Genomic DNA, 26,814 nt, shown 5'->3' with positions numbered 1-26,814 from the left:
ATTTTTTTTTTCTCATGAAATCGTTCGTAATATCAGAACGACTAACATTGTATTGGGCCGTAAACGAAATAACAGCATAATATTTTACAATTTTTTTTTAGAACATCCATACGAGTAACGTAATAATATTTGAATCATAAAATGATACATATAATAAAATGTGTCTTAATTTTATAGTATTTATTGTTACACATACGATGATGGTGTAAAATCTTATGATCAACCGATGATCTATACGTTTATAAGGATTATTTTAGGTACATACAATTTACAATTAATAAATTTCAATAAATATACTGTTTTATGATTAATAAAAAAATCTTAACAAAGTCTACCATCATGGACAATAATTACATTTTTAACAATCAAGTTTACTCAATACACTTAACAGTTTACAATAACTATTATAAATTTTATTAAACATTTAACAAATTTATATTTGATGAAATGTATCAATTTTAAATTATTTATGACGCAATCTTTGTATAACTGCCATCGGTTCAATCAAAGAAGGTTTTTTTCCCCTGAGCACTGAGTAATAGCAGTTTCATTATAGATAGGTACTAATCTATGGATTGGGATCCGCCTGATTCGATGGTATGGGCACCTGAGTATTACGATTCACAGTATTGAACATAATAAGCTTATGGAGATCAATATTTGTAGTGCATTACTTAGTGACTAGATAAATATAATGTTTGTTAATGTAAAGCCTATAGACTATTGTGATTGCACACTACATGTCGGCTGAAAGCATCGCTCATTATTCACGAAATCACATAAGTCGAAACTAGCTGTATAGGACATATAATATTTTATTTTTACAATACACTTATAAGTTCAAAATTAATATAATATTATTATAATTTAAATTATTTTTACTTTTACATTTTTACATTGATTTAGTTTTTAATATTATTATTCGTATTATATAATATTATAATATTTTAAGGAGTAACTTATATTTAACATCATTTAATAAATACGATTTAAATTTTATTATTAAAAAAAAAGGGTTTGATTATTACTACAAATATACTATTGAAATTCTAGGGGTAGGGGGATAGGAGATAGGTAAAGTATATTTCAGTAATTTTTACCATAATATTGATGATAAGCACAAACAAGAATTGAAGTAATATAATATTATTGTGATTTATTTAAAATAAAAGAATAACTAAATGAGAAAACTAGGTACCTATAATTATGTTCCTGTTTTGTAGTTGTCGACAAGAAGTGATTAATAATAAATTATGCCTCCATTGTTTGACATATTTGAAGCATAATATTTTAATTTATGTTTTAGGAATTAGCAAATTTTCAAACGCTTATAGTTTTTATATTATTCTATAATGTGACATATATAATTTGTGTTCTGTATTATGAACTTATGTTTTAAATAAATAATAATAAAACAAAACACTAACAAATTGCTCGTTTGTTCAAAGAAAATTCATTGCTTAAAACATATGATAATTATTTTATGAAATTTAAAAATACGATTAAATCGATAAGTCCTAATATATACCTAATATGTATTATTGTAATATATCCATAGAAGATTTGGAATTAAACAAAAAATAAAATATGTTCTTTACGACTTTACCACAATAATTTGTAAGTAAAAATTGCATTGAAAACACGATAATAAAATATCTTCTAATGTGTATAATTCCTTTAAAATAACATTTTTTCAACATGTTATTTTATTTACAGATAATAGGTAGGACTTAGTGATCACAAAATTACATTAACTTTTAAATTACCCTTTTTTTTTTTTTTTTTAAATTCATTTTAAATTATATTAAGTAACTAATTTTATGTAATTTCATTGCAATGAATATTTATACATTTTATCGTCCGTGAAAAATAAACAAGTCAACACGTATTTTTAATGTATAACGGATTTCAATCAAATTATTTTTGTGTAAAAGTGTCAAGTCTAAAATTGGAAAATGTATAAGTAATAATTTATTTATGTTCAAAGAGTATTTGTCACTTTGACTTGACGTACAATATATGTTTAGCGAGGGTAATTAATATGAAACCTTTCCGTATATTATTATTGTGTGCGCTTAATGCTTATATAACTATACATAAACGTCTTTGGGTGATCTTTACATTTACATTTTTATAACTTATATTATATAAGTATGCTTATCGTTCACTAAAAGTATTTGGTTAGCATAATATAAAACGGAAAACGAATAAACGTGCAAAGGGCGAATAAATGTGTTTGAAAGCGAATTTTATTTTATACTTTTTATCACAATACGTGCCTATATATATCATTATATAACGAAATAAAATAATAATAATAATAATAATCTACGAAAGTTGTATTGCTTTTTGCGAAACTGTGTTGTTAAGTGTTTATTGTGAGTTAATATCTTAACGTCTGAATTCCTATTCATTATTCATTGTCAATATAATCAATTTTGTTTGTTTCATTTTGAATGGTCGTTATTTAGACATAAACGTTTATGAGACGAACTCATTAAATGTTTTGTCAGCAAATCAAAAATGTTATTATATTTGTTTACACGCAAGACCAACGCGTTTACCTACGCCACGATCAGTGACATTTAATTTCTTCATAATAATAACAATTTGTAAGCAAAAATTACAATACAATACCATACCTAATAGAAATCGATTAAAACAAAAGCAATATATTATAATATATTTAGCACTTAGTCGAAAAGAGAACCGTTGTTACTTCAACCGAAGTTGAAGTAAGGGCCTTGAAGTTCGACGAGTTAAAATGTAATCCAATCTATAACTTACAGTAAGACAAAAATTTACCAAAATTTATTGAGACTGAGTAAAAATATTTACATAGTTTAGTGTATTTTTTTAAAAATAATTTTGTGATTAAATTAGTGATTAGCGCAGAATAGTTAATTTAAAAAAAATGGTTTTAGTGCTCGAACATAGAAATACGTTATAGGTATTATACTGCATATTATAGCGTAAGTTTTGGTTTCGTTTTTATTTTCCGTAAATTATTCAACTGCGTGTATATACGAAATTGACACTGCTGCCCTGATGTAGTTTTCCGACTCTTCTGGTTCGGATTATAAATACAATATTGCGTACGTCGACTTTTTATACCACTATAAAATAAGACATACCAAACAATAAAAATAATAATACTATCATACTAATAATAATAATAACAATAATAAGAATAACAATAATAATAATTATATATATTATAATTATTATTATTATTATAATAGTAGTAATGCATGACGGTCAACGAATCGACTCAGCTGGAGCGGATGTGGCACGGAAATCCATTAAAAAATGGCTCGAGGCCAGCGAGTGGTACCAAGTGTGCTATATTATAGTATTATATTATAATAGTTAAGTCGGCGATCAAACCCTGCGTCCACTATATCGTACAAATACACACATAAAACATATATACATAAATATGACTAGGTATCTACTTAAATATACTGCATATTGTTACTATATTATATATACAGTAAAACCTCGTGGGCAGAAAAAAAAGTTCCTGTTTAAAATTTATCCGATTTATACAGTTATACATGTTTTTGTAAATAGATGCTGATAAGACTCCTCTAATATAGACAGTAATGAATAACTCAAAGATAAACGATTATGAATAATGTTTGATGGTAAAAAATAGTGTGTAGTTAAATTATTACCCAGTAAAAAATATTTTCTAAAAATCTATTAAAATTTTTTTTAAATGGTAGCAGTAAAATTTTAAATACTTTATGAATACGGTTTATTACATCGATCAACGACAAATATTATTGTGAGACATCTGAAATATTAATAATTAAAAAAATTAATACCTATAAGCCTATGAACCACAATAGTAAAAAGCAATGCAATGGGTAAGTAAGACAAGACGCGCGAAACTGTAGTTTACTGTATGATGATATTTAAACAGGAAATTTCGTTTTACTATACTATAGTAAATATTATACAATATAATAATATTTCTGCACAATAAAAACATTAAAAAACACATTTCGTTTCAACGTCTCAACAAGAAAAAATTCGTTTTACGCGTGGGTATCAACGTTTTAACGAGATTACACCGAATAAAGTATAAATTATATTATCTTTTAAGACGTTTAAGTCATTGACATATCGTGGTATGGTGGTATCGGCGACTGTCGATCGACGTATTTCTTTAGACTTGGTTCCTCGAATAATGACTGTATCTGATCACGAACCGGTTATGTGGCGCGTTCTGGTTGGGCTTGTGTCCGGTGCAGTAGCTGCACGTCAACCGCCAAAATGCCATCCTGAAGTCCTGGCTGACAAATGCGTATATGAAGGGGTTGATGGCTGAATTGATCCAACCTGTGTGCGCGGAGAACAAACAAATAAAAAATAGACATTTGATAAAAAATATCAAAAAAACAGTATAATGCATATTATAAGACACTGCTGCGGTTGGTAGGTATATTATGAATAGAGCATATTATTGCTATTATACAACAATAGCGAGACGTTAGCCCACTATATAAATGTATGGCTTTGTAGTGTGTATAGAGGAAGTGATTATCATTCGAGCATGAATTATATAGGTCACACCCACCCCCATCTATTGTTACCAAACATTTATGAGGATATGACTTATATACTTTGCTATTAAGTAGGTAAAAACCAGTGTTGTTTAATCCTTATAAATAATACAAATATACATATTGACTGTGTGTGTATGTCAAAAACGTCGGAACTTTGATGATCAGTTTTTAGTACTACTTTAGACAGAAGATTTTAGAAAGTATTTGACGACCGGCCAAGCCCGGATTGAGGATCAATTGTGCCTCGGGACACCATACAGTTAGGGCCCGCTTTCAACTTTAACTTCAAAATAATTGTATCATTACATATTAACGACTTTATATTATTGTATAATTGTTTACTATACAAAAAATATACAGGTGTATCTAATGTCATCGTACGCGTACGTGGGTTTTTTTTGTTTAACAATTTTGGCTCGATGATATTGAGTTTCGTTAAACCAAAAAAAATACGTAGTCTTTTTTATTTTAACATGCAATTTTTTTTATACCATTTTCAAAATTTTTAAACTCGCAGTTGTACCAATAATAAAATTAACTTTATTTTTTCAAATGATAACCACTATAATATGTTTTGATGGATTCCAGAAAAACTTTTTTTCTGAACATTTTGACAGCCAAATGGTCAATTTTGGTTTGCTAGGTTATTAACGATGGTCCTTTAAAGTATAGTATAATATGCATTAATACTTTTAACTGAAATACCTAATTTACAAGAGCTAAATATTTTTTTCTTATAACTATACCTTTTTATATACTTAAACAATTAAATCAGTAATCTAAAACGCTCAAAAAAAAACAACAACATTATGTTGTTATGTTAATATAAATATTATTACGATTGTTGCCAATATTTTTATATTTTTCTGTTATTATACACATATTAAACAATGTATTGGGCTTCAGCCCGTTTAAAATTAAATAAATAAATAAATAAATATATTATTATTATTTGATTTTTGGGACATTTGAACTGAATAAAGTTTTCCTGATCCAAGCATAGGTATTTGGGCTATTAGACGTATTTGAACATGTGAAATACCTAGTCATATGTCCCGAAGAGTATTTATTTGTTGTCACATACAAATGAGTTTTACTAGGTATATGGTAGTTAATTATCGTACCCAGCTTTAAATCTTAATTAAATAAATAATATCCATGTCACGCGTATGTCATATTATTTTAAAGTCAAGCATCGGTCCTTATAATATATGCATTTGGTGCTATCGAATTGGTGGGCCAGATGATAATGTTGTGGTATATATTACATTTTTATTGCAAAATGTAAACAGTTTTTTTTTCGTTTTCAGCACGTGCACTCGCCGAGAAGTCGGGGAAACGGGCAGGATCTCGCAAACATTAACTATAGTTAGTTGCAATTGGTATATATTACGTTTTATTTATTTATTTTATTGGTTTTCGAGTGGATACTCCCAGATATGTATCTTATATTATAGGTCTTCGGTTTTAAGTGCGCGCAACACTGAAAACTGTTGATTTTAGTTTTTATTCTCTCTATCTACGAACTACATAACACTCAACTAAATTCACCTCCTATACTCCCAATACGGATTAACTGGTATGTATGTAAATAAACATAAATCATTAATATTTGCCAATGTATGACATGAAATATAATAATAGGGTCGGTATTATGATGGTACAAATGTAATATATTATATTTTGTTATACTGTTATATTATATTATAATATGTACCTAGTGAGTCCGCGGGTATGGTATACCTATATTTATTCCTCATTTTGTAAAAACGTTAAAGTTCAATGATATATTATGACGTTGTTACCCGTAGTATTTGTTTCTCGTTTTGGTCCAATAACACTAGAGTCCAAGTCCACGAATTATTGTGACGAACATTTTAAATTTTACCTCTTTTTTTTTTCGCAAACGAAGAGTGCCAAACTATATTAACCAATATGAACGTGTTATTCCAATAACACTGAAATACCTTATAATATAGTTTATAATAGTTATTGCTTTCCACCTTCAGTTTTATCGTATATAAAATATATTATAATTTTAGTCTTCAAGGTAGTGAATTTGTATGATTTTTCGCTACTTTGTAGAAGAAATTAAGTTATATTAATATTATTTTGATTATGCTATACAAATGCATTCATGAAATTATATGTTGCATATTTGATGGTTTGAGCATATTATAACTAAAATAATACAAATATATTTTTACAAAGTTTTCTGATTTGGGCGTATTTTAATATTTAATAGTTTATATGTAGGTACCGTCAATATTTACAACAATAGTAGGTAAATTATTTGCTTATAAAAGTAGTATTTTTGTTATTTAAATAAAGGCGTAAGTATAGAAAATATATATTTTATCTTTTTTATTTAAAATTAAATAATTTTTTTAGAATTTAGTGCACAAGTACATTTTTATGTAATGGTATGTTAATGGCGTTTACGTTGTCAGTGCTTTAAATTCGCGCGACCTCACCGATATTAGCTACATGTGATATATAGCTGATTTATAAAAAAATTTATGACTGTCGTGAAATTTCCACTCTAATAAGGGTAAAAAAAAACAAATTATGTGGAACACTGTTACGTGTACAAATATGTATTATATTTATAAAAATGGATCATATCATTATTGTATGATTCAATATTATACTTGGTTTTACGTCAAATACCACTATGTTATTTACTTTACCTGGATATATGCACTCAATAAACTAGATTATGTACAGTCTGCAGTTATGGTCGATATAATAATTTTCTACCCATTTTGGGCCTATTGCGTATATGTTGCTGTTTGGTTTTGTATATTTGCCTAGTATAGATTTTGTGTTCACATCAGTTTTATTCCATTTTCATAAAATTACATGCACGCTATTTTAGATATATATACAATATAGAACATCGATTTGTAATCAAATCGTGAATACTCAGGGGAAGGCACCGATATTGTTTTATTTTATTTTTTTTTTTTGGTAATCTTAAACAAATATTTTTTACAAAAGTTATTTTTTTTCATATTATTTCATAATATATATTCATGTTTTTCGATTGTTTTCGACGGCCGTGACGAGTTAAATAAAATATAGGTAGCCTGGCTGTGGCTGATGTTCTAGAATCGAATACAAATCGAAAGATTGAAGTGCGTGTAAATGATAAAACCGTTTAACCAAATATAACATTTCTACGAATTGTAGAAGAAACGATAACCGTGTTTTGCGTATAGCTTGTCGACTGCAGCGAATTGAAGAATAAAATGGCGTAGAACAATATAATATTTTTTTATTGAGAAGATAGAACTCTGACAATTGTGTGTGCTGAGGTTCATTTACGTGCGCATTTTCCTTTCCAGAATGCATCAACTATTGCATGCGAAAATTGTGGGAAATACATTTTTGGTTGAAAAAAACAACGAAAAATAAACCGTATAAAATATATAAGCAAGATAAATATATACGCCTCTTGTCATAAAATATAAAATGTTTTGCACACAAAAATACTTACATACCTAACATATAATATATATATATATTATATTGTACCACGTGACCGCCGTATATACGAGCGTGAATCACGATGGAATGCGGAATATATATTTTAGCAGCTTGTTTATGGCTACTGTAGTGGCTGTTTCGGCCTCTTGTAGTATGCTAAAAAGACAAACACATTTCATCTCGCGAAATGCGATGGTGGCATTTGCACAACAGTTCACGAAGAAACAAAAACGTACGACCACTACGTCCGCGTCCGTTTAATACGCGCCAAAAAACGGATCTGGTACAGGTATACCTATATTGTTTCGTGTACAATACGCGGTTAATACTCGGAATTATTCAAATTTCGAAGTCAGGTTTAATCGGACGTATATTAATAACACAATAAAATCATTCGGATTTAATGGCGCAATGCACTCGAATTAATCGTTTTACATAACTGCGAACGGCAAAACTCTGGCCGCGGCTGACGAATTATATTATATTATATTGCGTAGCACAATGACCGCGACATTTTGGGACTCGCGATGTAACTACCGCACAACAGTTGCATATAATTTTATGATATTAAAAATGCTGACATCTCTGCGTTGTCATCAACAGTCACATTAATATAATATTGTCCAGCTGGAATCGTCGAAAAATTAAAAGAGTATCATTTGCGTCGAATGATATTATATTATTGTGAACATATATTATATGCACCGTGATCACGGAGCAAGTAACCTGCATAGCATACCACAACCATATATTTTTATCCTTTGATAACCTTAATTTATTAACTTTGATATATTATATTTTTCAGTATGCAATATGATAAAGACGAAGTTTTTCGATAGGTATTCAGCTTTTTGATGCCATTTAAGAAGAAGTGTCTTGCGGCGATATTATAGACTTCTCCGATTGTGTTTACAAGTTTACATAAAATAGATGTAATATATTTCAGTCTAGTATACTCATCGTACATAATTATTATGTATAATATTATAGGTTCTCGGAAAACTTTTATAAGCCCCTCGTTCAAATTTCGTTTTAAATAGTTTAGTATTTTCTTGCGAATCGTCTACAGCTTAACAATTCATAGTAATGTAGAGCGGTAATAATTTTAAGAAATGCAAGTTTGTATTGCCTCATTGCGCGTAATATCTAATTATTTCGAAAATACTGACTACGGGCTTGAAGTATAGATAGATAGGCACTATAATTAATTCTGAAAATAAGAATTTAAAATATGAATACATACGCATGGTACATAATATTATTAATGGATAAAACGGGGCTGTTATTGAGCACGCTTTGTTGTTGGTTTATTCTCCAACGTGGGCGTGAAAAATTAAAATACTTATTAATTATTATAATATTATATTTCGTTTTAAATAATAAATAATTATTAGACTATAATTTTTTTCATTTATAATAAGTATTATATAGATATGTATTTAATAATTTGATGGCAAATCATTTTATGTTAAGTAACGTTGGAAAATTTGCCATCTCTGCCCTTTTTAATACATCATACAACTTAAGATAAAAATTGTGAATAATGTTTTTTTTTCTACTTATAATCGTATGTATAATTTGATATTAGGCTAATAACATAGGTAATATACTAATATAACAACCAGATAGTCGTCTTTATACTACAGTTGTGACCAATATATTGAAGTCGGCCGCCATTTATAAAGCTGGTAATGCTTACAATTATTTTACATTTATTCATATTTATACCTATATACTGTGATAATATTATTTTGTAAACATTGCTTGCTTTGTAAATAGCGGCCGACTTCGATGATAAGAAAGAGACAGCTATCTAGTTGTTGTAGGTGTATAATGTTATCTATGGCTAATGACTGTATTGAAGCCTTGACAGACGATACTAAAAAAATAAAAATACACTATCATGGGAAATCCGGGAAATTGGATGTGAATGAAAATAATTTTCTTTAGAGTATTTGTTTGCTTTTACTGAAAATCCCACGTTTGAGAAAACTCACTGTCCTTATAATAATATGTATAACTATTATTACAACACTGCGTAATCTGTAATTGTTTATGTTTCAGGGATGTTTAAACGCTATATTATAAATTATAATAGAGGTGAAAAAGGAGATGGCTGATATGTATATTATTATTATTACACGCTGCTTTGAGATAGGACCGTTTGAAATTTATATTGCTTCCGCCATCTCTTTGTTGTTTCTATGTCCACCGCGAATGTAGTTTGCGTAATTAGTGTGTTTCACGTGTACATACGTATATTATATAGGTAAGTAACCTAATCTATTATATTATTCGGAATTGTGGCTTTCCGGTTAAAATACGCGCTCAGTTAATACAAGACGACCTTCTAATATTAATCGGAAATGAAGAGAATATTATAATATAGTTCCATATTTGGTATTCCTGAAATCGGGGCCACGTGTATATAAAAGTTGTAGGGTTTGGTATTATATAGGTAATGCTAGTTCAATAACGATAGCACATCAACATAGCACATTTTTCAGTGATTGTTTGAAATGTAATTCTTGTTGAGAAATAATTGATAACACTGTCTTACAATTATTTTTAATGCGTCTGGGCGGGGCATTAACGCCATGTAATAACTATAATAGTCGCGAACAATAAATCGTCTTCAAGCGTAAAAAACTAATTTTTATAATAAAAACATGAATACAGTATAAGTATATCAATAATTTTATTAAGTGTCAATCCAAAGGTGGTGATTTATTATTTAATAAAATATTGATTAATAATTGTGTGTAATATATTACGTGTATAGAATAGAAATAATTTTCTAAGCTGTCAATATTTAAATTAAATTCTGATTGGAATTAGGCGTTTGCGTCATAAATTAATATAAGAAAATATTGTGTGAATTCATTAATCCATTATATCCGTGTTATTTACTAATATTGCAGTTTTTAAATTCCACACATTTCTATGCTTTTGATTTCATAAGAAATGATGTAAAAAATAAATAACAGTTTGTAACTTATAAACTTTAATAATAATATACGAGTCACGCGTCAATATATATAGTTATCAAAAATATATTGCATAAAACGGTATGAGTTGTTTATTTAGTACCACAATAACTTACTACTGCGACGTTAAAAAATATACAATTTTAAACTTAAAATCAATACTGTTGTTCGATTGACTGTAGAATAATGACCAAATACGTCGGAACATTAATTACATTACGTCACGTACTAGAGCGAGTACTTGAACTAGTCGTTAAAAGCTGTTTTAGTTAGTATTAAGTGTGATTTTAATTTATTATGTTTTATTAGAATTATTATTATTCGTTTTTCTTTAGTATATAAAGTATTTTAAAAGTATGGTTTATAATAATAATAATGTAAATTCACTAACAAATTCCTACGACTAAAATATAATACTTAAAAATACTTACTGGCTACTTAAAACTCCAATTAATGTACCCAGATTGCCTACACAACACGCCGTCTTATAGCTGCTAATTAATATTTTTATTCAATAAGTACCTATTTAAAAAATTTAAAAGAAAAATAATAATTAATTTAATAGAAATCGATAAAAATAACAATAGAATAGATTAAAATATAACTTAAAATCAAATTGTTTATAAAATACCAACAAACTATATTATATTATCATTGTATAATACAAATGGTGAAGTTATTATTAAAGACTTCAGGAAGGTGAAGAACTTCAGGAAACGTGCACATTTTTTAATCGTAAAAATACCTTTCTTGTAAAACTATAATGAAATAATATTCTAATTGCATACTTATAGCTTATGAATTAATATCCGCTCCAATATAATTTCTGTGTCGGTCTATTTCCCTTTTTTATTCTTCACGCAGGGTCATATTCAGAATTTGGGCTCCATGAAGCACTTAAAAAATCAAACACACTAAAACAATGTTTAGGAGGCACCATATATTGTATATGTAGTTAAAAAATCTTAAATAAAACATTCTAGAACATTTCCAATAGTAGATTGCTAAAGGGCGATGACGAACTCTATATAGAACGAAACTAATGGTATTAAATACGGGGATGAATAACGTTTTACCCAAACTTAAAGACGTTCATTTAATCATTTTGACGTTTTTATTATTGGGTTCTAAAAACAACATTTTTGGATATTTCAAAGGCATTTTTACATTTTAAATACAAAATAACTTTTACTAATTTATTATAGATCGTGAAACGCGTAGAAGGTACCTATTAAAATCTTACATTTAGTATAATGTATAAATATGTAGTTTTGTTTGATTTTAGACGATTATATAGTAGTGTAATACGATTAATGTTAAAAAGCGTTGAAGAATTATTTCTGAACTAATTTCGCATTAACATGGCATTCTATACTTTCAACAATTTTTGTCACTTAGTAAGATTGTTTTAAAAACCTATTGAAACATTATTTTTTATAAATTCGTGGCAATTATTCATGTATACTGTAGGTATATTATATTCTCCGTTTCTTCGTTATTATACTACGCATTATAATATTATTTTATATATTTTATATTAGCTTGCATTAGATACACTGTTGTCAATGTAATTTTTTTTTTTTGCGTTTTAGTGTCTCACCTATATTAAAGCCGACTGAAAAAAAATTTTGATTCTAGACTGTTTTCTTGACCCACTTCATTTGTTCAAACTACCCATCATTAGAAAGTTCACAATCTTGTAGACAATGCAATTATTTTACCGATCAGATTTAACAGAATTAAAAACTGTACATCGTTTAGCTTATTGAAATATTTGGAAGATCCGAAAGATTTTTATTCGAAGGATCCAGGAAGGTTATAAATCATCAAAGGTTTCCAAAGTAAGAACCACGCTAAAAATAGATATTATCTTGTTTTCGAAATGCACTGGCTAAATTATTTTATTAACCCGCCTAGCAATGACACGTTAATTTAATTACTACTTTTTGACGAATAAACGTCAAATCCAACATGTCTATTCGTACTATAGACGAGAAAACTACTGGATGCTACAATAATGTGAGGGTATTTGTCTTGTCAACCTACAATATAATAATATATAGTTACGATCGTATTGTATAACGAAGTAATGATCTGTTTACTTGCTCGTGTATCGTCTACTATTGTCATATTAATTTTAAATAATATTAATCAAACTTGACGACAAGAAAAAAAAATATTTAGAACACTTATAATAACCATCCGCTCTACTTTGTTTACAGTTTTTTTTTTACAAATCTTAATTCATAATATATAATAGTAGTATAATGTGATACGTGTTCACATTAGTCGAGTTTTTAAGTAGTGTAATCTTGTGATACGTTTGTGTTGAATGATAATAATACGACACTTACCTTATCGATACGACATAAGAATAACTACTGATAGCAACATAACTCATAAGAATCGAGGATCATCACCGCAAAACATAATAATGATAATGTTGTATTATTTTAATAATAAATCTATGCACCTGTATATAAAGGTACCTACACTGTAATATTATGCATAAGTCGAAAACCAAAATAAAGTTGTGCTTTGATTAAGTAAAATACATAAACTGCTATAGATAAGCCGCTGACGGAAACGGATAACCGTGCACACCGTGATTGGGGGGAGGGGAGGTTTCATAACTCTCCCGAAATGTCTTCCTTCATGTAAATTGTAAATGTGTTTCTACAAAATGAAACTCTCCTCCGTAATTTCGGGTAAATATATTATTAGCACAACCCTATTTGAAAAAAATCTTGCACTTGCTATTGGATTCAACTATAGTATGTTTCTTATTGCAGTGTAAGTTATAAAAACTAAAACAAATTAATACAATGGTCTTAAAAGAAAATGTCTATACATTTTTTTTTTAGAAATTATGTTTTGTAACGATTTCATTGGACTTAGAAACGGTCTAAAACCGAAAAAAACCATAAAAACTTGCTGCCCGTGGCAACTGCTCCCTGCTTTATCCCCCCAGATATTATATATTAATACCGATTTCGTGACCAGCGCTGCAGTTTCATAGTGTTACCTAACCTAACCCGCGGTCACAAAAAAATATAATTTGATATTATATCATAGCTCTCACCAAGCCACGTGAGCCACTTCATCATGTCCTCCGGTATGGCCGTCGCAGGCAAAAATGGCGTGATCAGGTAGACGATGAAGAACAGCAACCAGCAGGCGATGAATCCGCCGACGACGATGGACAGCGTCTGCGCCGTTTTGTTCTCGCGCTTCAGCGAAACCCGGCAATCGTCACCTCTGCGCAAACTGACATTATAGCTACAGTTGTCGGATAAAATTAACGACGTTATGCAACAATATTATACACGATAATAATATTAATATATTATGTAATAATGCGGTTATATAATTATATGATATTGAAATGGGCAAAAGCTGTCGTCCGTCAATGGCGTTTTATATTTACCTGACGCGCACGATTTCATCCATTTCCACCGACGGTCTTTCCATCGATTCGTGACTGTAACGGGATATCTGAAAAATCAACGAAAATCAGTCTCGCACTTATTTATCAAAATGCACTTCTATATAGGTATCGCCTAATGATTACAGTAGGTATATACACAAATCTATAATATTATAATATGAAAAATAAAATAAAAAATTGAGATTACACATTTACACCACGCGTGCTGGATAGGAAATTAGGAAGGTATATAACGTCATATAATCATTTTTCCAGTAAATCATAATTTATTATTGTTATGACATAAATTTTTTAATTTTACGACTTAATAATAACAATAATATATATGGCTAATATTATATAATATATGGTACACAGTAATATTAAAAACACAAATCTTTTTATTTTATATTTGTGTTAACCATCAATAATTTAGTGTTAGAGTAGTTACAGTGAGTATATTATATAGCAAAGGGAAACAAATTAATTAAAAACTTCCGAGTTTCTGTTATTGAAGAAATCTATTTTTTCCCGAGATGAAAATCAAACCAAACAGTTACGTTTTGTGTCAAAATTGCATTGTAAGAGTTTGCAGATGTATAGACGTTGCATTTTGTTATCTTCGTCTTACACACGAATAACGAAACAAAAATACCCTTACTTCGTTTTCCACGAATTCATTAATAATGTCTAAGTATTTCTGGGTTAAAATCTTAAACAATTAATAACGTAATAATATTGATAGGAAATCATTTTTATGGCTTTAAAGTATGTGTGGCACTTGCCTAATACAATAATACTTTGTTAAAATATAATAATAATATAAAAAAAGTTTAAAATGTATAGAATAAATTATTAATAAAAAATTGGTTTTTATAGTTTCAAACATAATACTGGCGTGCTTATACGTAGCATATAAGGTAGGTGAAATCCACTGAAAATCAGAGATCAAAAGATTAGGCAGCGATAAACGTATTTTAATAATCGATCTAAGAACTGGACGAATGTATTAAGAATTATGTTGCACGAATGACAAATATAACAAAGTATTATAATATGGTGTAGAATGTAATATTATAATATTATGACATGCTATAGCTTGTTCAACTCAAACGAAAATAATAACTGCACGTACATTTTTACAAAACTTTTGGTTACTTCGAGAGAAGTAAATAGCGATTATATTATATCTTTATGAGCCGACTTTAATGTGTAGATGTAAAACAATAAATAAATTATATTTTAAATAATTTTCTGATATGCATTCACTATTATTTTATCAAATTTATAGTAATATCAATACATTATGTGATTTTTATAAACATATTATTATTGAAACTTATAATTTTTGCTGTCAAATTTTTTTACAAATATGAAATACTTAGTCTTCAGGTCATACCAGATTGTTTGTGTTATTGCCAGAAAAATAAATATTATTATGAAAAAAGTTTTGGCGTAATGAACATAATATTTTAAATTAATTTTATAAGTGTACATTTTACTATAGACACCGGTACGTCAGTAAAATACTTAGATTGAATTAAACTTTTTACTCTAAAGTCTAAAGTTTAGAGGATATCAAAATTGAATTTAAAGAAGTTAATTTTGAAACTTCTGATTGTAATTAGTGGTCATTATAAAGTATAATACTAAAAATAAAAACTTCAACCTACAAAATTATTTTCAGTGTTGTAAAATTACAATTTAGTACATTATTAACATGTATTGTAGCAAATTGAAAAAAATTATACACACAGTGCATCTGCCATTTTATAACAAAATTTTCTGTTTATTGAATTATTTTTGAGGATTGTATTCAATTAATTAAAACCAAATTTATGTAATATTCTATTAAACGGATTTCGCTACAATACGAGTTTTAAATTCCGAGCGGAGTGGTGAGTGTATTGATTTTAAAATAATGTGTATTTTTTTGTGCCTGAATACACTTTTTAAAGAAGTAAAATGCTTTGATTTTAAAATGTGTATTTTTTTCTGATAGGAAACTGAATTTAATTGGTATTTTTGGGGATCAAAAGTAAAAATTTACCAGTACAATCCTTAATAATTGAGAAAACCCTAAAAAAAAAGGCAAAATCAGTTTTTTACAAAATAGATTTTCTAATTTTGATGTAATTTAAGGAATAACTGTAGTTTGTAGATACTTTAAATTTTCACCAAATGCATTTTATAAGCATTATTTTTGCATAATATAACTTAAAAAATATTTCGATTTTTTCGAGTAAAATAGTAATGTGAAATTTTGGATTTATTTAGTTTTTTTTTCATTAATTGTCGATAAAAATGTTTTTTCTGTCAAAAATAATCAAAACAACATGATACGATTCTTTTTTAAGTGTTAAATTTGTTATTATTTTAAGTTTACGTTGCGGAATTACTGAAAATATTACGTCATATAAATCGGAAACTATGGATGCACCCATTACATTATGAATAACTTTAGAAACTAAAAATGTTAAAAGACAAGTGTAAAATGTTCGGATGACTTGTTTTTTTACTTATTTCGAGAATAAATAATTTCATGTTTATAGTGATTCAAAAAATTAAACGCGACAATTCCAAATAAGTATGTGGTACCTGCAGTTATTATCATTTTCATTGAAATTATGAAATTATTATGAACGAATATCATAATTTATCATATTGTTATTATTATTATTATTATGACGTATCACACGTTATAAATTAAAATAATATATTATGGTCTATTCCGGCGTAGAGTTCTCTCATTAAATGATTAACTCGTACATCAGTTGTAACTAACTTATACGCCATAATAATAATATTATCGCAACACTTATAAACGTTTGAAGTCGTTATTTTCATCCACTCGTTTTCCGTCAAAATATCGCACCGTGCTGGAATCGTCGGCTTCGCACTAATAATTACCGGAGACATAATAATATTAAATATAATACATTTTGTTAGGTGCATAATATGAAGACTTCGACGAAATATAGGCACTGTATACCGTTTTCCGGTTTACGGATTGTCGTTAAATCGCAGATGGTAGTTATGAATTATTACACCGTTCCTTCTGAATACGCGTACATGCCAAACAGCTCTGTAACTGTTAACTGTGAAGTCGTTCACAATTATTATTGTCATCGGACGCTGTCCAAAAGTCCTCATGAAATTTGTTAAAAGAACACGTAGGCGTTAGCCTCCCTAGAACGAAACGAAATAGTTTTCCGATTTTCAGAAAAGCAGGGTCAGATTGGGAATACAAATTGGGAAACAGACAATTTAGCCCAATTTTGGGCTAATAATAAAATATTTATAAGTTATCGGTCCATATTTATTTAAACAGTCTAAATTTTCACCAGGCCCAAGGGGGATCGCGCACCCGCTACCCTAGTCAGTCCGCCCCTGCAGAACAGTGAATACGTGTCTCAATAAAGCAAAAACACTAAATAGGAAATCGATAGGTAGTAGATTGCTTATGGAAACAAATATGTTTAGTTATTTTATGCAGATTATAGCTTAGAACTAAATACAAGAAAATGCTTAAAATTAAACGAACACTAGCTAGTATAAATTAACAATAATATTGTTCGAAATATCCATACACGAATTTTTAAAGTTGTTGCGCGCATTGGCGAAATTTCAAACACCAAATCGTCGACGTGGAAGTAACTCCAAAGCTGACAATAACGTATATAATACGTGACTTATTACAATAGTTTACCTATATGTGTGTTTCAAATATTTGTATAATATAATATCGTCACAAGATATCCGTATGCAAAATTGAAGAGTTTAAGACTTTGTTTCCATGCGATAGCACCGTTCTTAAGTCTCTAACTAATGGCAATTTATACATCAACCAACTATATTTGGAGTTTTCAAAAGTAAACAAATTGGGTAGGAAGTAATAAGCCATTATTGTGTTATTACAATGAAACGATATCAGGCATTATGTATGACTTATATCGAATCTCGTCTAAGACTTCTGGTATATTAGTTCAGTCGGGGACTTGAAAACAAATTATTATGCAAAATAAAGAAATTATAGATCTTATAACACGAACTCCAACCAACTCTTTGATAATATTGCAAACTCCCCCACAGTTTCGTCGTCGGTTGTATACGAGGCGTGTTATCAACAACGGTTTTGATCGTTGGAAACGCTAAGACCGTAAATTATTGTAAACAACGTAGGTGTATACTTGGACTCGAGAGAATCATGGTTTATCCTGCTCAAAAGTTGAACACTAAAGATAATGTATTAAATCAAAACGAAACGAGGATAGTCTTGTTTCGTTTCATGTAACTATACAACTAAGACTATAAAAGAAATCCGACTATACCTATTGGCTGTTACCTACGGGTAAATTACTTTGATTTTACGGTCTTGTGCGTTACATAGTTAAAACTAATCGTTGGTATTGGTATATCTGATATCACATCGAGAAACGAAATGTGATGCCATCGAAACAATAAATACATGACGCACAGAATATTGTTGTATAACTTGTTATCCAATAGCCATAGGCGTAAAGATATTTGAGTTAAAACTGATACAAACGAAAGTAAAAAAAATAATCCATAAAATATTTTATTGAAATGTTAATGTTGATTTTGGTAGACAATTATATAGAGAAAACTAGCAAAGCACGATTTACACTATTATTTATTACGAAATAATATAATATAAATTATAAATAATTATGTGTTTTCGCTACACAGCCGCATTCTGTATTATATATAATAATAATTATTACTATATTTTACTATAATATTATTATAATAGGAACAAAATATTTAAATAAAAAATCAGTAAGTATAAAAAAAATTATATATAACTATATCAATATATATTATACAGAGTGGATAAAAAAAAAGGTACATTGGATGATGGATATACGTAAGGACATCGTGGAGAATAAAAAACATCTTTTGTTTTAATTTTTAAATATGTCAATTTTTACGAATTTTGATTTTTTCTAATAATTACCAGATGATAATAACGTGAAATTAATAATACCACGTAATGTACGTTAAGTTCTAACCTTAAATCATGTGTATGATTTTTAATTATTTTTTCTCATTTAGCAACTTAAAATTAATGTTGACCGGTTCCATGGTACTGAAAATATTAAAAAAAACAGCTTGACACCTCATTTAAGGATGCATTTTTTTACTTATTAGTGCAAGTATTACTATTTGATTCTTGTTTTTTAGCTAGCTTATCAGAAAGTTTTTATGATTATATTATATACAATATACATTATACATATACATTACACAATATATTATTATAACTTTTTTATATCCATATTCAACTATGATATATTGATATCTGTTCATGTTTATTTTCGTTCGATTTCTCCGTTTTTTCAAACGAATTTTAGAATTTATTGTTCAATAGAAGAGGAGAAGTGCGTTAATATAATAGTGAAAATCAATATTTTTCTTTTCGTTAAAAATAAATAAAATAAAATAAAAATATATTATTTTATATTTCTATAATAATAGAACACATATAGATACAAACCCGGTAAACTGTAAAGCCGGGGAACGCAGAAGATAATATAATACAACATAAATGGACCTCAAAAGCTTGTATAATGCGCGCGCGCACACACACACACACACACACACACACACACACACAATAAGACACACACATACACTTATATTTACGCAATTCATTATGACACGATGCACCTGTAACCTTAACTACCTTCGAACCATCGTATAATCTTAAACGTTTCAGAACCACGTTGTGAGCAGGACGTGCGACCTGACTTTTGACGCCGGCGAACACAATATCACCGTGACACACACACACACACACACATAATACTTTCAACACATGACGGTGATATATTTTAACGATAATCTACTGTGCAGAAATGCTCGTAATATAACAATATTATGTCCGTACGCATAACATAATAAAAATATAGCTCGGCAGTCGCATGGGTCTGCGAATCGAACGTCGTCCCCGCATCACGCTGTCACTGAAAAGTTATTTCACACGAAACGTACCCCGCCGTTTACAGTATACAAGGTGTAACAGAAAGACATGATAAAAAAAAATTTCTTAAAATTATATGATTGGTAAATAATTTAAGAAATATACTCATGTCAACAAATTCTCAAGAAAAAATATTTTGAAAAAAGTTATTACGTTCCAAATTCATTGAATCAAAAAAATATTGATATTTTAAAAAATTCTAAAAATAAAATAGTCGACATAGATAAATATTTTTTCTATCAAAATTGTTCTTATAATCACATTCACAAATTGACTATTTTGAAAATATTAAAAAAAAAAAATTTAATCAAATTTTAGATTTTTTATTTTTAGTGTTAAAAAATAAAAATAATTTTTTGTATAATATATGTGTAGCGCAAGTATACATATTATAATATGTTATTATTATTACATACTATAATTATATAATAAATAAAAAAAAGTTTAAATATTGATTAGAACAAAAGTTATTCCAAAAGTAAGTTATATCTGTTATAGCCTGTTAGGACAGTGATGTATCTACATATGTAATATTAATACATTATAAAAAGATTGTTAATTTTTTTATCAGCACCCAGACTTCACCGATATAATAGGACATTCTCATTTCTCAGCGGTGAGTTTGGCCGTCATATTGTATTGTTATTAATTCGCACTTATGTAATATTATCTCGATGGCTAAAAATTATTATTATTATATACTTTTAGTTTAGTGTGTTTCTAGTTTTTCACTCCTAATTTTTTTTTCATATTCAAAATAACGGATACAAAAACGTTTCAGAAGAATTGGTAAATATTAGCCCGGATAGATCCCATAAAACCTCAGTTTTAGATGTAATGACGGGAAGCATAATACGTAATAATATCAGAGTTCGACAATCATCTATATGAGTCCGAGGTGGTATATTATGTACGATATAATGATAATTCTATAATCATTTCTATCACTTTTAAAATATACAAGACATAATAATGTTATATTATAATCGTTAAGGTTATCGGAGCCGGCTATTTACTAAAAATCAACAACTCAAATGTCAATTTCTAGTTTCGTGACACGTACAGATACACGATCAAAAACGAATTTGCAAGAAAAACAATCTCATAGAATAAGCCAATTATTGGCTTATGATCTTTTTTTTTTTATCTAAAAGAGGACAACTTTATTCATGTTGTATTGGACTCCAATATTATTATTGCCGAATTCGATACCAGAAAAATATACATTTCAAAATACACAACACATTTATGATAGACGTCATAGACGTTTATTACACTTTTCTAAAATTAAAGTTTTTAAAATAAGAATCCAAATACCTACCTATAATATGTTACCTCATACCTGCATTGTCTTGATATTTTAAATTAAAAAATATCAAAATATCACTATTTTCCAAGGCCTTAGAGTTTTACCTGTGAGACAAATGTTTGTGCTAAACCGCGTCGGTTTTAATAATTATTAAGATGATCGCACTATCACAGTTCTTATCACGAAATACAATTGTATAATTCAGGCCTTTGACTTGATAACGATATCATATAATAATAACTTGTAGGAAGAACTGTTTCTTCTCCTTATTATGTTATAATTTAATTTTAATCAGTAAATTTGGTACAGAATTATAACTCCGATTATAACCACAAGTCATATACGACTATATAATTTCACTGATTATACAGCTGTTCTATTCGTGATTCAAAAGTTTTAAAAATTGCCCAATTTGACTTATTGTTGTGGGGATTTACATTTTGGAACACGTAGATTTTCAAATTTATACGAAGATGTATTATTGCTGGTTTTCACTCTCGATACAACAATTTTAATAATTGATATTTCGCTTAACCAAAATATTATACTAGTCATTTTTAATTCGATTACTTAAAAAAAAAACTATATGCATTATATGACATATTACACAGATTTAAGAGATGTTATAGACATATGGTTTAATACAAATGAATGATTATTCATTTTATATGTGTTATCTGCATTGAGATGAGGAAAGGTAGACAAGGTTTATATATCCAAGTATCCAACTAGATTTTTTCTGTAATGTTTAAGTTTTGTTTTGTTGAACGATTCATCTTAAAGTATATTAAAAACATCAAGAATACCACAAATTAGTTTAGTAATAATACCGACCATTATTCGTACTTTGAATTAATAATTTGTTTGTTATCTAGGTTGTCTTCGTAAGTTTCTTTGTACAAAAATAATAGATAATGAAAAAACTTTTTAAAAGTAATACCTACTTAACCGTTATGAATTTTTTTTTTTAGTTTTATTCCGTTCCGTTTTAATTATTAACCATCATAACTCCAGTAAAAAGTTTACTAAAACTATTTTCTTGTAATTTTATTATTTAATTTCTACCTTAGCTTCAGATGGTTTATTTAAAAATCTAAAATCAAGTACAATAAATAATTACCTATTTAGTTTATACGTATTATTATATCTGAGATTCAAAGATTATTTGCAAAATTAGTGTGCTTTGGATTTAAGAGTGTATAATTATTATAATTAATATTCTAATTAATGAAAGACAAAAGTTAAGGACCGACAATGATCATAATCATGCTCTATTCGAGTACTTGAGCTGCAGTTTCTATTGAAAATTCTATATTCAAACGTAAATAACAAATTTAATTATCTTTATTAATATTAGTACCTATTTGTATTTAATAATTAATTGTTTAAATGTATTTAATAATTTAAGTTTAACTTAATAATTTTAAGATATAGCCCGGCCTATAACCAATAAACCGTCACAAATTATTCCATCTACCTATAAACAATCCAACGTTCAGAGAATATAAGACTTCATCTTCCCAGCTATGAAGCACAACGAAAGAAAGTATTACTCACCACCATACAGAACCAAATTAAATTGATGGACTCAGTATACCTGATGATCTATGAAAATACAAGGCCTTGGTCTATATCCATTGAGTAATGAGTATGGTATTAATGAAAATGTCATCATCAAAGTTCAGAAAATGTTGTCATTTAGATGAACTTAAGAATCCTAGAGTTATCAACCTGAGAATATAAATTAAAAGTGAAATCTGCATATATTATTGTCAATCGATTGATTTGTCGATCTATTGACGCAAAACCTTATTATAATATGCTCAATAAAAATATAGATAAAATGTGTGAATGTTGGTTAAAATCTTGGCATTTTTTAAAAACTAAAATCATTAAAATAATATTCAATACGTTATGGAATCATAAAAAACTAAATTAATTTATGGTCATAAAAACAGCTAGTTATTATCACGTTATAGGTACTTGAAAATACACCAATATCGCGTGCAAATGTGGAATTAATTCTGTTATAGTTACTTTCAAAATTCATTGGTGTAGACATATTTATAGTTTGCTAAAGTTTCGATTCAATTCAAATAGACTTTCGTTATTGACCAAATTATAAAATTCAATATTGTATTACTATTATTTTTGCAATCATTCTCGTTTCGGAAAAATATAAATGAATGTACGCATCAGAATAACTTACTGTTCGTGGTTCTACTATGTTCTGAAGACAAATAAATTCCGGTTTTAAATTCAATGCTTTTTGTTTCGGTAACGGAAAATACATACAAATACTATAATTAGTAATTATATTACTTATTAGTTGTTAGATTATATTATTATAATAATATTATGTTGATGATTATATCACTGGCGTATCATTCAGTTGTGCTTACATTATTTTCATGATGAAACGAGTTTCCTGTGCTCAGTTAAAATTATCATCGGTAATGACAGCTGTACAAAAGATTTCAAAGTTTTCACACAGAATACGAAATATTACGACGCGACGAGAATGTGTTTGGACGGATGATTGCAAACAACAAATTAAAATTGATTCAGATCTGGATTATATTAATTATTAATAATTTATTATATTTGTATAATGGTTACCGATATACCATGATTGGTATATTAGTATTCATATTCACCGTATTCCTGTGACTTCAAAAGACCTCTATGTAATATAGATATTTAGTTGTTCTTATAAAGATATTGTAGTTATTATATTTTCATAAAATTTAGTCTGATATTATACGTGTAGGGTAATAGGGTATACGAAAAAAAAAGAAAAAAAATTATTTTATGCATATTTTATTAATTCAACTTTGTCGGACGATTCGTAGGTAGGTAGGTATAAGTGAAAAATCATTTTTTAAATATTTTATGTTTTTGAAGCGCATCCGTCACAATAGTTCACAAAAGTGTAACAATGCGTTATACATTTTAATAATATGTTTCGGGTATTTATTGCGTTCGTATATAGAAGCGCATACACTCGAATTTTTTTAATCACATATTTCATATTATCATTATGTGTAATCTTTTTTTGTGTATATTAATTTGCTCCTGTCGATGAGTTGGTATTCAATCAGTAATACATCACAAAAGCAATGTCAAGTGCCATAATATATCACTGTGACAATATTTATGTATATTGTTATAATATGGTACTTTGCCAATGTTGTTCAATAAGAGCTTTAAACAGTAACGATTGACGTCATTATATTTTGTGTATTCATACAATAATAATAATAATAATAATATGTTTATTATTGCTACGGATAAAAAATACTAACAGGACACACAAACATTTCAGATTTTTTTTTACCGCCGAAGTGTGCTATACGCCTATACACGTGTGTATTAATTGTTTTTACTATTGAATTTTTTGTTTTAATATTTTTACGTTCAAAATATTTCTCATGTTTGTAAAATCTGAATTTTATGAATGCACTTAAAATGAAAATATTTTTAACTGCAGTATAATATCAATTATCTTATTCTGTGATAATATGACGTCAAAACAATTAAATCGAGAACAATTTAATCAATTCCGATACAATGAACACCTATACGCAGTAATATTGCTCTACCCGCCATCCACTGCTACAATCCTTCATATAATTACGAAATATAAATATAATGTACCTTAGACTCGGCACTGCCGATCGTCCACTGTTGCGATATCATTCTCGAGCAGGCGTACAAAGGCTGCAATCAAGAAAACCCCATTGCGGAAAACACCTATACAGTACTTGATATTTCTTCCTTTAATGTTTAAAACGCCTAGTGAAATGAATGAATGACATCACAATAATTGGATTCACAAAATTACACAAAACTGTGCTTTTTATCCAGTTTATCAGACCACAGGTAATAACTTAGGAAGGTAATGGTCGAAGACTCTTAATCAAATTCGGACTGGACACGGAAAATTCGGGTACCTAAATGTGCATAAATCGTGCTTAACCTCAACTAAAGACTATGATTGTGGCCGATATAACTAGCGCTACGTCACAAATTATAATGTGCGATTTCCGAATATGTCAATATAACGAAAGTATGGAACACTATATTTAGGGCTGTGAAACCAAAACTTAACGAGAAAAATAACGACTGAATTTTAATAATATGTTTTCTATTTATATATTTGGTACCTATATTGTTTCTAATAATCTAAAGCAAAACATATTTTGATATAATTTTTTCTTCTTTTCCAAGTTATAGTTAGTTCTATCATATTATAGACTACAGTCCTTCATTAAAATTTTAGAATTATTTTATTTTTTAGATAATTGATTGGAAAAATATAATATAAAAGTATAAACTTGTTTGCTAAAAATAATAATTTAAGCTTGCCTACTTAATTTCTTGTCAGGTGGCTGGGAGCCTTCCTACTCTACAATTAATGCGTGGCTATGTCAAATATTATTTTATGTCACCACACTAAATATAAGTTAAAAAAAAAAAAGCTTACCTACCATATTACCGGGTGAATAGAAACAAAATCAGGGTTATATTGCTTGATGTCCCAGATTAATCGAGTTTTCATGTTATCAATATTTTTAATTCAGATTATCGACTGTCAACTATTGCAATTTTCAAATGATCATGGAATATAATTTTATTTTTCCTCCATAATGGCCAAACTTGATAAGAATATCGTGAATTTTTATAAAATTCTGTTTCTATATTCACTTCTCGGTAGATTCAACACAAACATATATTTAAATACCATAGATGTTTCAATTGACCGCATTTTCTGAAAATGAGAATCTAAGCATTTAAAAAAGTCTATAAAATAATCTGTTAATAATACAAGTATTTTGAACAAACATAAATTAAAGAATTTGAAAAGACCCATATTTTGATGTATTTGAAAACGTTGGGCATATTTTAGATCTAGAGATATATAACAGCTGAAATATGTAAAACTGTTTCTATTCACCCGCAATAATTACGATATCTATATATATATATATATATATATGTTTTTTTTAATTTATATAGTACTG

The 26,814-nt window shown here is 28.1% G+C and overlaps 1 protein-coding gene across 3 annotated transcripts in view; it reads right to left on the bottom strand.

Annotated features, from left to right (window-relative positions):
• Positions 1 to 1,883: 1,883 nt before the first annotated feature.
• LOC100163236 (octopamine receptor-like) overlaps positions 1,884 to 26,814 on the bottom strand; it is a 166,326-nt gene continuing 141,395 nt past the window's right edge. Inside the window, exons 8-10 of one of the 3 annotated variants that reach the window (XM_029491652.1) lie at positions 14,478 to 14,545; positions 14,133 to 14,329; positions 1,884 to 4,347 (exon numbers count right to left, since the gene is read on the bottom strand). In XM_029491652.1, the coding sequence (XP_029347512.1) occupies positions 4,175 to 4,347; positions 14,133 to 14,329; positions 14,478 to 14,545 (438 nt within the window). In that variant the 3' untranslated portion in view covers positions 1,884 to 4,174. The remainder of the gene's footprint in view (positions 4,348 to 14,132; positions 14,330 to 14,477; positions 14,546 to 26,814) is intronic. The other 2 variants (XM_029491653.1, XM_029491654.1) reach the window with 2 other exon arrangements.

Source organism: Acyrthosiphon pisum, chromosome A3 (assembly GCF_005508785.2).
Source record: "Acyrthosiphon pisum isolate AL4f chromosome A3, pea_aphid_22Mar2018_4r6ur, whole genome shotgun sequence".
NCBI classification, from domain to species: Eukaryota; Metazoa; Arthropoda; class Insecta; order Hemiptera; family Aphididae; genus Acyrthosiphon; species Acyrthosiphon pisum.
This window is presented reverse-complemented; position numbering and strand designations above follow the sequence as displayed.